Raw genomic sequence first — 13,330 nt, forward strand, 5'->3', positions numbered from 1 at the left:
ATTATGGAATGAAAAGCTACACAATTAAAATAGTAATATTCAATGATTTTCTCGACAAACTACTTTGACTTTATGAGACATAATTTCAATGATGAAATATGTTTTAACTTCAATTTAAAGATTGTACACATTTTATTATATTATATAGGATTTCAATATTAAAAATTATTTATAAATTGATAGTAAATTATCTACTTTTGCTAATGATACCATTATTTTAGTATTTTTTTTTTTTTTAATGAAATGGAGTCATTATTTTTTAAAACTTAAACGAAACTTACACTATAAATTCCATTATATTATTAAAGCTAAAAATACAGAAAAATATTTTCCTTAATGATGTATGAAGGATTTATTATATAATTTTATATAATATTATTATATTAATGCGCTAATATTGTCCGACTTGTTATAATATTAATTTGTTTATATATTTCTACGCCTGACTATTCATATAATTATTCAGAGAACATCAGTTATCATTATTTTTTAGTTCATTTTAAATTATTTGCAATAAACTCATATGCACCTTTTGTGTGTGTGTAGCACATAAAAATAAAAAATAAATAAAATGAACTAATAAATAGAATCTATTCACTGTGGTACATTATTTATTTAATGGGAAGTTGTAATTTAAATTTATTAGTATTTATTTTTGTGTAATCCATACGATTTCAACAAAAATAAAAATTGCTTAAACCTTTTAACCTTTTATACATTTGAATATTATATTATATTTTATATAAACTGTGTAATCATGTTAAGAATGTCTAGAAAGTATGTACAAAGTTATAGATAGCATGTAACAAGCATATTTTTCAAAAATAAGTATTAAACGTGTAGATGAACAAATATCATGTAGTGTAAACTATAGCTAATGCCATACAAAAAAATGTTTAGTTGCATTTGTTTTTTTTTTTTGTTTTTATTTGCAGTATGGCTGTTTGTAAATAATAATTTTATATAAAACAGTCAATAAGAATATAAATAAACAAAGAAGTGAAATGCAAACCTGTAGAGTAGACTTAAACTGTTTTTACTTGAGGGCAACACGAGGCCAAGGTTTTTAGAAATCGGAAGTTTAATTTGAACAAATTACTCAATTTAATTTATTTTACACATTGCATTACATTCCAGTTCATGACTTATTGCGCATACTGAAGACTTAAATTTTATCAACGATTACATTACAACGGACATATAATATGACAATACAGTAATATGATTATATTTGATTTATGTCTAGTTAATTTTTTTTTTTTTAGCAATTCCCATAGATTGCATTTTATTTTTAAATTACTTCTATGTATGCGCGCAAGTTTTTTTTTCATTTACGCATTAATAATTCTTTATTCTTTTATCTTATTGTTCGAATCGAAATGTAATCAGTTTCAAAATTTTATTTTGCTACATTGTTGCGCACATATATTATTTTGTGATTAGCTTTTACAGTAAAATTGAACAAAATACAAGCATTAAGCTTGTAAGCATGTAACGTAATTGTTATGTATTTTGTACAAAATATTTGAACTCTAAGTATATTTCTTATATTTTAATAATTATATTTCCTTGGTTACTGATAATCTCGTTAAATTACTGAAGATTCATGCAATTGTTTTATCTTTATTACCCGAGAAAATGTACAAAATTTATTTGATGCTATAAAGCAATATACTGTAGAATATAATTATCATACTCTATATAGGCATATAATGCTTTCTCTCTCTCTCTCTCTCTCTCTCTCTCTCTCTCTCTCTCTCTCTCTCTCTCTCTGTATGTGTGTGGGAGGTGGCGGTGTACACGCGTGTGTATTATTAAAGAAAGTTTTTCTAAGTTCTTTACAGACATGCACAGTACTTGTTTGCAGCATATTATGCAAAGGAAACATCGATTTTTATTCACAACATAATTAGTTAAAATTGTTACTGTTTTTTATTTAACGTAAACAAAAAAACAGCAATTACCGAGATGAATACAATTTTCTATGTATCAAATATCAATGCGAATTTAAATTTGGTTTTATTTTGCACAAAATAGCAAAAAAGTTTTATATTTCAGTAGCGATAAGGAAGGTCATTTAGTTTTTTCAATTTGCTAAATTATAGCATAGAAAATTTTTTGAGAATGATTTCATTTAAGACAGGTGGCTAATATTTGAAACAATAGCTCCTGCCAAGGAAAGATAAATAACGTCGGAAGTGGATTACGTGTGTACCGTTATGGCAAGTTTATTCGTAAGTGGAATGGGCGATAAGTACGTAGAAGAGTGTAAAAGGTGTACATGCGCGGGTATAAAGGTAGCTTAGGTATACTTCAAGGATGGTTATAAGCGCTTTAGCTCTTTCGACGAAGCTCTTTCAATGTCCCTCCTTCATTCCATCCCCTCCCTCATTCTTACAAAGCAACAATAGCCAAGGCAATTATGAAACATCGATAGAGCTATAGAGAATATCCCAGTTACTAATAACCGAGCCGTGATCAACATTGTTGAATGCCGAAAACCATCGAGGAAGGTACTGATTTGTTATTCAATTGCATCGGGAGTTTCATTTCGTATGTGACACTCCAAGGCAATTGTTTTTCGAGACTACTTTTCTCAAGCAGAGAGAGAGAGAGAGAGAGTGTGTGTGTGAGAGTAGTTTGGATTGCGGACGAGGAACGTGTCGGGGCTTTGTACGCATGTGTACTCTTCTCAACAAACTCCTTTCCTTTTCGTATACAATAAAAGTACAATTTACTCGTCAATTCAATAATCCCTCGAATCTTGTTCAATAAGGTAGTTTACTAGGCAAAACGTCGAGGAGACTAGTGTTCCATTTTCTAAATTTCATCTCTAATATCGATGACATCGATAGCTGTTTACACAAAGCTAGCCATCATTGGAACGACGAGCATATTATTATGATGAAGCCGGAATATACTAACATAATGTGACTCTTTAATAACGAGGTCTCGTGGAGCTCGTGAATCACGGCTACATGTGCCTGCTCCGTTATATATGAAATTGAACGAAGAGCGTTCAAAAACTCTTGGCTCCATTAAACGTAATGAGCCATTGTTTATTTCATTTTACTGTTGCCTTTAACAAGGAATTTTATATAAGCTTCCATGTATCTATTTGTTTTGTTGCTGTTGTTGTTGTTGTTTTTTGTTTTTGGCTTGTTTTTATTCTAGTATTGAATTACTATTTGATTATGAATTTCCAAAAATATTTATATAAGTTTGTCGAGGATTTACAGTCGATCGCGGTTTTTAACAATTCCTTTGAATATAAGCTCAAGTGTATAGATTAATTTGCCCCCTGAATGTCGAATGTAAAGCAAGTAATTCATCGCCACGCATGGTAAAACCGATATTCCTTAAGTACATTTTCCGTCTTGCATCTCAAATATGTATCCATAATTATTCAATATACACTCGTGTATCCAATACTTGCAATCTATGTTTGGCAAATAATTTTATCGAGCGCGTGTGCCAATACTAATAAATCGAACATATTCAATGTACAAGAAATTGTAATTTATGTAGCATTATGATATCTCCTTGTAGCATTCTCGTGAGATTTTTACTGTTACGACATATAAATATTTTTCCTGCACCATACGCAGTATATAATAGTATTTATTATATTTATTATATTTATTATATTTATTAATTAACTTTATTATTATTATTATTATTATTATTATTGCACGTACTTTTGTTATACACACTGACTTGTTAAAAAAAAATAATAAAAAATAATAATAAATAAATAAAAAAATTAATAAAAAGAAAAAAGACAAACCTGAGAAGATAAGGGACAATAAGGGAAATCGTAGTGTTATGAAAAATATGTACGCAGGCGCCACACTCATGCCACGTGTTTTCTCCATTGTTCGCTATATATGCATTCGTGACACATCGTAATTCGTTCTGACGGAACTCTGACTTTTGGTCATTCGAGGTGAATCGTTATTGTTAGCATGTTGAAGTTGCGTGTGTACTTTGCGAATCACGTTGCACGCGGTTGGAGCGAAGATTGCCGTCCTCCGCGAAGAAATACAAATTTTAAAAGAGCGAATGAATTAACTGGACTTTGCAAATTAAATACTCTTTGTTACGAACATCTTTGTTTTTATTTGTATAGCTATTATTCCCAAGTATTGCAATATTTAGCGTAAAATATAATAGTGCAACATACGTTTCAAAATTCTTTCGTATTTCCGTATTGTTTTATACTTGCATTGCTGAGAAATTTATGTAGTTATGTAATTTATGCCTTATGAAAAAAAAAGAGAGAGAGGTGGGGGGTGGGTAGAAAAAGCATAAATTACTGGTTAGAAATATAATTTTGTAACTACTGAATTAAATATTTTTTATTTATTAAACTTTTTTTTTTTTTTTTTTTTAAAGAACATTTAAACGCGTATTTATCGTTGCTAACCAACAAATTTTCTTTTGTTCAGCATCCACTATTCGATCATTTATAAAAACCTCAGTCCAAGATACGGCCAATAATACAGTTCCGCATAAAGCGATTTACGACACACGTCTCGGCTCATCCTTTATTTTTATCGCGAGAGGGCCGCATTACCGAACGAGTCTCATATTTAACCAAGCAAAGCCAAACCAAACCAAACCAAACGAAACTAAACCAAACCAAACCAAACCAAACCAAACCAAACCGAACCAAACTAAACTAAACTCTAAAGCTAATTGAAAAATATAGAAGATTGTGACAAGGTCGTGAGAGGTTATAAGGCATAAAGGAACATGTAATGGCCATTGCGTAATTGAGGCGAATCCTCACCCGACCGGATTCAGGAATTGTATTTACAGTAGGACTTGGATTTCATATTTCATGGCTGCCGCCGTTATACGCGCACGAAATACTTACCCGTAAGCTGACGCCTACGAGTGACGCGTTTTACGTTCTCGTGATTCGATTAGTCATTGAGGCTGTGAACGGCTGTACGAATCAAGCCTCAAGGAAGGATCCGAAATCAATTGTCCTCTTGTTTCCCTCTATCATTGGTAACGCGATCTACGTATGCTTTCTTTGTTGATAAGTTGACGCCAATGCTGAGTCTTAACGAGAACTCTGAAGCGATTATTTTGTAGCGCGGATTTAAGTTCGGTTAAGTTTGTTCTCGTAACCTAACTACCGAAGTTACGTTTTTACGCTGCTTTTGTGCGCCGGGGATATCAGTGAATCGTTATTGGTTGCTGCTCTATTGTCAGCGATGAATTTCCGTGGACGTACGCGATTTCTCCATGCGTTTGAAAAATATTATCGCTTTCGTGATATCAAGGCTTTTTTCTTTATTTCTTTTTTTTTTCAATTCCATCAGTTTATGGCCAATGATATTTATTTCATTGTGATTTATTAAAATAAGACATTTGCTTGCATGAAGTTTTTTGTAGCTAATCCAAGAATATGAATATATAATGTTTAATCGTCGCGTTTCCAATTAAATAAATAAATAAATAAAAAGATTTCTGCGCAGTTAAGCTTTGCTTTCTTACAATACGTATTTTTTTTATTGCTTTGTTGATTCGTTAAAATAATTAATTAATCGGGTAATTAACTATTTAACATATACCTCAACGTGACTCGTTTTTATGATTTATTAGCACCTAAAAGCATCGTTGAAATACACTTCTCTCTCTCTCTCTCTCTCTCTCTCTCTCTCTCTCTCTCTCTCTCTCTCGAAAACGCCAAGACATTAATTTTTACGATATCTCTCAAAATCGCGACGATATTATTATAATAATATTCATTAGTTAAGAAATGCAAGAAAAGCTGTAACGTCAATTAATAAGTATAATCATAATATAAGTTTTGAGCTGAGGTTGTTCGTCCAAAAAGCCGGACATAATAATAATTCATAAAAAATTTTACACAGAAGTAAGAAAGAGAAGCGATTCGTTGGCTTTCCGTTCCATTCGGTACTATCTTTACGGGAGAGGGGAGATGTTTCTGCGCACACACAATCGCATTCTGTCAACGGTGAATAAAGATTTTCGATGAAATTCCGTAATCTAAACGGATACAACGCAAGAAAATGGAATGAAAAAACAGATAAAGAAAAAAATAGAGGTATAAAAGAATTGGATCATTAACAGGAATAGGGCGTCAGTTGTTCCCTTTACCGATAGTGTAGGCAAGTGAGTGGTGCTTACTTATAGATAATAAAAGCTTACTTATAAATTTGAATAAGGTAAAGAGAGAAGGTAAAAGGGTCATAGATAAGTCGATGGCACCTTTTACGCAAAGCAACTATACTCGCAAATGTCTTGTCACACGTCTTTTTCATTCTCTCTCTCTCTCTCTCTCTCTCTCTCTCTCTCTATATATATATATATATATATATATATATATATATATCCTTGTCTTTCACCTTTTCTATTGTTGCATAGTTTTTTTTTTACATTTTTGTTTACATTTTTCTTTTACTGTATATTGTACCTCAAGATTTTGGCCGTGTGGCCAACAATAAATGCTATCTCGTACAAATAAATACGAGGAATTGTCAAGCGTGTGAATGTGCACGTTTTTCAACAGCAGCGATATACGAATCACGAAACACTAAAATAGGTTTTAGATTTTTTGCTCCAATTTTTCATCCCAAGGGATAAAAGTGGCACCAGCAGCTTTTCTTTGTAATTAAAACATGACAAGGGAGAACCGTTGGTATCTTATTAAAAGGGCTATCGCCTTAGATAAATAGATACGAGATGCACAGCGGTTAGCGGTCATTTGCTGATTGATCAAACTATATTTTGAAATAATTTTTGTATTCATAACTTTAGTTGTATTGATTTCATCATATTTTTTTATTCATCGAGTTAGTGTTTGGATAATGATATTTAAATATAAGTATTTTATCTACTGACTTATTTTTATTTTTTATCTTGATTTTATTACGTAATTTGCAAACCGAGTTTGCTTAATTGTAATTGAATTAAGAAAATTAAACTTCCGATTAACAAGCCAAGTCTATTAATTTTAACACTGTATTCTAATTATTTATAGTTTATTAATTTTTAATTATAGTATTGGTACATTTTACAAGTGGTCTGTTTTACAAATTTCTTTTTCTCCAAGAGTATGAAATAGGTTGCTGTATATAAATTGTTTCCAGTATTAAAAATATTTTCCATTTTCTAATATTATTACCTAAGAACCAATGAAAAATACAGGCGCAAGCATTCCGTATTAATTGAGGGTAAAATGATATAAGAAATCAATTGAATTAGAGGAACCAGAATTTTCAGTTTTTTTTCTAGTAACTTTATTCAATATGTTTATTTTTGTTTCTAATTTAATCTTCTAGTATGAATAACGAATTAAAAAATCTATCATTTCATAAATGCTCTGTACGTTTTATATATACGCATACCTGTATACACAAACGTATCCGTATTCCACACACTTTTTAAACATTTTGAAAATAAATTTTTCTAGTGCTTTTGTATAAAAAATAGAATAAACATTTTTTTTCGTATTTTAGATAAAGTTATAAAGCGTGATAGATCATTCTTATGCAGAAAAGACGCGCTGAAATAATATATTTTTGGATAAAAAGTTACTTTAGTTTGAACATACGATCAATTATTATTTTTATAATTTTCAGAATAATCAGATAAAATTCAAGAAGCATTGATTAAAAAACAAACAGCATTAATGTAAGCATTCTTTGTTGTTGTTGTTTTTTTTTATGCAGCGCGGTAACAAAAATTTATGAGTGATATATATATATATATATATATATATATATATAGAGAGAGAGAGAGAGAGAGAGAGAGAGAGAGAGAGAGAGAGTGTGAAGCTTAAATAAACGGTAGTTGTGAAGTCTATAAAGCGAGCCATGTAGTGTTTTAAAGTCCACCGAAGGGTCTTATTGGTACGGGTTAAAAAAAGGAAAACCTTAAGTAACAATAAGGAACGGAAGGAGCTCTGAACAATATCATTCCATTTTTCTTGTTTCTCTAGTTGCCGAGGTTAATTCAAATTAGGTGCGCGCGGATTACCGTTGCCAATTCCTTTCTTCTTTTCCGCCGTTTACATAGCCCGCGCTTGAAAATATCAAAAATTCCTTAGAAGACCGCCCAACGCAATCGGCTACGCAATTAAAAGACGTCATCTCCTGCTGGCCGCGCGCCAGTAAACGGCGGGACAAAGATTTGCACGGTTTTCGCGTCTCGTCACTCACCTCGCCCTCTTCCTCTCCCGCCCCTCTTTAATCGGTCGATGGTTTTCCGCACACGGACAATGAATGATAGCGAAACGCGAGCGCCCCCGATTTATAAATAGCGTAAAGTCAATGCATACTAAAAAGTAATGTCAAGGCTAGAAAGAAAGTAAATTCTAAATCAAGGTCGTAATAAATTAGGTTTAACGGTGAACGACATACAAGACTAACTAATAGACGTGCCTCCGTACATTACACAGATCGTTCAATATTAATTTTTTTTCCTTTCCTTTATCTGCTTTGTTCGATTGAAGAATGAAAATTTTTAGCGGAATTACGAGTTGAATTTACATATAGAATAAATAATTACTAGTTATAGTCGATTAATTTTTGTTCTTTTTGTAGATTTCAATGAGAAATGATTAACTCAAAATCTCTCAATAATAAAACGAGTTACGTGAGGCGGTTGGGGGGAGGGGGAGCTTTCCAAACGAAGACATTTGCAATAAATAGATCAAATTTCGTATAATATTATTCTTTGAAATTTGAGATGCAATTTGCTAATAAATTAAATAAATTTTAAAGAATGAATGTTTAGAAGCTGAATACTGAATGTGACGATGGGCAAGCTGGTCGTCCGACGCGAAATTTTGTGACTCGTGCTCGTTCGTAATTCAAAACAAAATTCTTACATAATCTGGAAACATGGCGCGCGCATGCATTTAGAAATAAGCGAAAGCAGAAAACAATGTCGTAGTAAAATTTGAATTTGAGTTAGGCGAGAAGTGTACGAATAGTCACTAATTCGGAAAATGAGGTCAAACTTGTCTAATAGACTCCCGTAATTACACGTATAGATATTTTTGCAAGCGCGGTCCGTGACAGAAAGAAAAGCTAACTGAATTAATGATCAGGAGAATTTTTCCGGCTTATGTTGCAATTACACGTGAAAACAAAAGACGACTCAATCGACATTTGTACACGCATACGTACATACTACTTTTTGCATAGTTATTGGATAATACTCGGGTGCTGTGGAGGTGGTGGTGGAGGTGATGGAGATGATGGTGGAGGTGGAGGTGATGGAGATGATGGTGGAGGTGGAGGTGATGGTGGAGGTGGAGGTTGAGGTTGAGAAAGAGGCGGTCAAGAACTTTGAACAGTAAGACACGTTTCTTTTCTTTTGTTTTGTTTGTTAAATCATTCATATGAGGTTTGCGTCTATTGCCCATGCGAGTGTGTCCGTAACATATGGTTTTATTGCGAGTGTGACATAGTTGAGAGTGGGGGTGCGATGGGGAAAGGGATTAGCCGAAGTGCCCTTACTCCAAGTTACTCGTTGTTCGCTTGTTGCTCCGACGCGATTGTAGGGTCCACGCAGACGACTGGAATAGCGCGACCGACGTTCATCGACGGTCGACGTGCCAACTTCACGAATGTGCCCTTAGGTAGCGCGTAACACGAACTGAGAGATACGAGTGGCGCCATCTGATTACCAGGAGTGTATAGTCATCGCCGTGGTACCCCGCACCAATTCTTTTATTAATCGAGAGGTGCCAACCGAGCTTTACGAGTTTCCTCGTTTCTTATAGACAACGTGTGAGCAGTTTATGCTTTGCAACCTTGTTCATCCACTTCGGTCACTCATTAAAGCTGCCTCGCTTAAAGATTGCGTTTGGTAAAGCTCTCGCCTGCTTCTCTATAACTCTATTTCTCCCTCCACTTCTTCTCCATTTACATTAGGGAAGGAAATGGAATAATATTGCGCTCGGGCAGCAATTCTTTTGCTCGCTGGTCTAATTACCAATTGTTCTTGCTTTTCGGCTTCACGATACCTTGCAACGGGGAAAATTAATAAGACAAACAGAGAGGACGTAGATAAAAGCAGTACAAAAGCAATTCCTCCTTGTGTTTCGAGCAATTCACTCAAACAATGCAATTTTATTATTTGTCCGTTTTTATCATTTTATATTATCCATTTGTGACATTTGCCTTCTTCCTCTCTTTTTCTATTCATCCCCATCATTGTCGTAGTATCATCAGTATGGTATCGTCATTTTCATTATCTTTCGTATATAATCTCATATTCACTCGAAAGTGCCAGGTAAGTGGAGAGGTAATAGTGGCTAACAGTAATAATATTAACAGCAATGGGGACAGCAGTAGTAACAAAAACAACAACAACAACAACAACAGCAGCAGCAGTAGCAGCAGCAGTAGCAGCAGCATCGGCGGCGGCAGCAGCAATAATAACAGCAGCAGCACCACCACCACCACCACCACCACCACCACCACCACGACTACTACCACCACCACCACCAGCAGCAGCTGTAGTAATAGTAACAACAATATCATCATCACCACCACCACCATCTCCACCTCCACCACGACTACTACCACCACCACCACCAGCAGCAGCTGTAGTAATAGTAACAACAATAATAACACAACAACAATGAGAACAGTAAGAGCAGTAGCTGCTGTAGCAGCAGTAACGTTAGTGTGGTTTATTTTCTTTATGGTAGGGAGTCGTTGAAGAGGAGAGAGTGAGGCAACGACTTTACATCCCCTCCCTGGTGCTTACGACTGTAGGTAGAGGAGAAGGCGAGACCCGAAGCAGTAGCGTAGTTAAGGTTACGGGTGCCTCGTAACTCAAGCCGCCGTCGCGATCGTCGTTATCGTCATCGTGTCGTATTCGTCTTCGACGTTGTCACTGTTACCGCGGTCATTGTGGGCATCGCGAAATTACAGCCACGGGGACATCGGCCTACTCGGAAACGCGGGGAGCTACAAGGAAGAATACACAAAAAGAGAGAGTGAGAGGGGAGGGGGAAAATGAGGCGACGTACGTAGGAGAAGAATGAGCGCTTAAGAGACGAGACGATTCGTCTCGACTTGATTATTCTCTCCTTCTTTCTTCTTCTCTCGCTTACTCGTAGTTGATTGGTCGGAGGGGCAGAAACGCGTGCGCGCGCGCTCGCATGCACGCATCACGCACGCACTCACGCACTCACGCGCGCGCGCGCGTGCACACGAGTGGTTACGTCGAGTTTTTTGCGTTCTCTCTTTCGCGCTCGTACGAAACGAGTGTTGTGTGCGTCTCGCGTGAGACGCCGTCGTGAGGTGGTGGTGGCGCGGGTCCCTAGGAGGTGGCGCGCGAGCTTCGCACGGCTGCGAGAGCTCGTTCTCTAACGACGTAGCTAGCGTCGTCCGAGGAATACGGCGCTGTATACTTAAATGCTAGTGAGCAGTGTCAGTCTTCTTATACTCCATGTTGTACCTCGGATCCTGCTGCTGCTGTAGCTGCTGCTGCTGCTGCCGCCGCCGCCGCTGCTGCCGCCGCCGCCGTTGCTGCTGCTGCTGCTGCTCCTTCTCCTGTTCCTGCTGCTGTTCTTGCAACACGACGGTCGCGCGCTGGAAAGTGAGTGCAAGTTGGTTGCGCGCTTGCTGCCCTCGTCTTCTCTTTACGCCTATCATTACCTCGTGGTCTCGAGGACGAGGCGACTTTTGGCTCCCGAATAATGTTTTTTTTTATACGTTTAGTTTCTATTGTGCGTATGTGAGCACGCGAGTGCGTGCATCTGCGAGTGTGTGCGCGCGCTTACTCTCTTGTTTGCTTTCTCTCTCTCGTGCATGCATACTCTCGCTTCTGCTTCTTAAGAACCAAGTAACTAAACTATCTCGTCCTCTTTCTCTATTTCTTCCCAGCCCCTATCACTTTCTCCGTACGTTTTAACTTTGATCGCGCTATTAATATGTGTATTACTTCCTGACCAACGAGATGACGTGACCTTTCTCTCAGATGATACTGTTCAACGAGAATATACCCCCCCTTTTTTTTTAATTTTTTTTTTTTTTATGTTTTACAATTTGATCATACTCAAATTTCAGAAGAATATTTTATCGACGAACTCGCCAATAGTATATAATTATGCGGTGCTGTGCATCGGTACTTTGATTTGAATATATAACTTTAATATAATTTTTTTTTTTATTATTATTATCATAATAATAATTACCTAAGCATTCTATCCAAATTCAACAAACAACTCGTATGTGTTATAGGTGAATACGTGGTGACAACCAAATACGAAGGAGCAATCGATAGTGCAAAGGCTGCAGGACCAGCAGACTTGCTACTATTGTTTGTGGAACAGTCGACCACTGTTAGGGTGTTCAAGTAATTGTTTATTAAAATCTACCTCTACCACTTAACTTGGAAATTGTATTCTTGGAAAGTGTAAACAAAGAAAATACAACATGGAGCGCGAGTCAAATCCTATGCAAGCGCTGTGTAGAAGCGGCTGTGGTTTTTATGGCTCACCAGCCACTGATGGCCTCTGTTCTCTTTGCTATAAGGAGAACCTCAAAAAGAAACAACAACCGCCTGTATCGGCGACATCCGTACCAGCCTCACAGACCGCTTCTGGTAACGCTGGAACGTTGCAAAGCGGTTTTGGCAGCCCTGCCTCCACTGGTACAACTGCCCAGCCTACCATTCCGACCATACCCCAGCCAACGACAGATCTATCCAGTTCAAAAGAAGTGAGTTATTTTGAGTTTTTTTTTAAATTTTATTATTATACAACGCTTTTATTATATTGCCTGTAGTTGTATAAAATTTCATTTTAATATGAAATTGTATTGAGTTTTTAAGTTGTCTTATAAGTCAATAGTTTCCATGGTAACAAGCAAAATTACCAATAAAAGCAAATTCTTTTTTAAATTAACATGTTTTGTATTGGAAAAAGTAATTTTCAGAAATTTAATTACAAAATTTAAGCAACTTTTCTTTATTAAATTTCAGTTTTTATAAAATGATATTAAAACTTAATCTTTATAATGGTATATTAGTATTAAAAATTTAAGATCAATTTTTAAAATCTAACCTTAAAAAATACTAACAAACTAATGAGATACTTATTTGTTATTTTAAAAGCATTTAACTTGTATTTAAAGGTAAGCAGGGATGAACAAGAGAGTGAAGTAGGAAATAGTAGTGCAGCTGCAGAAGGTTCGGTAAGCAGTGGAGATGTAGATGATTGCTTTGATGGAAAAGAGACTGATAAGGACTTTAAAAAGAAGAAAAACCGTTGTGCTATCTGTCGCAAGAAAGTAGGTTTAACTGGTGAGTGAGCAAAAAATTAAAAATT

General features: G+C 35.5%; 1 protein-coding gene across 5 annotated transcripts in view; it reads left to right on the forward strand.

Moving 5' to 3' along the window:
* The window catches only part of drn (zinc finger AN1-type doctor no), a 33,754-nt gene that overhangs the window by 19,700 nt on the left and 724 nt on the right, over window positions 1-13,330 (forward strand). For 3 of the 5 annotated variants that reach the window (XM_011503593.1, XM_011503592.1, XM_011503591.1), the window contains 2 exons: window positions 12,243-12,722; window positions 13,137-13,305. In XM_011503593.1, the coding sequence (XP_011501895.1) occupies window positions 12,438-12,722; window positions 13,137-13,305 (454 nt within the window). In that variant the 5' untranslated portion in view covers window positions 12,243-12,437. Of the gene's footprint in view, window positions 1-11,527; window positions 11,599-12,108; window positions 12,127-12,242; window positions 12,723-13,136; window positions 13,306-13,330 lie in introns of those variants that run through there. The other 2 variants (XM_011503594.1, XM_011503595.1) reach the window with 2 other exon arrangements.

This window comes from Ceratosolen solmsi, unplaced genomic scaffold (genome assembly GCF_000503995.2).
Source record: "Ceratosolen solmsi marchali unplaced genomic scaffold, CerSol_1.0 scaffold8, whole genome shotgun sequence".
NCBI classification, from domain to species: domain Eukaryota; kingdom Metazoa; phylum Arthropoda; class Insecta; order Hymenoptera; family Agaonidae; genus Ceratosolen; species Ceratosolen solmsi.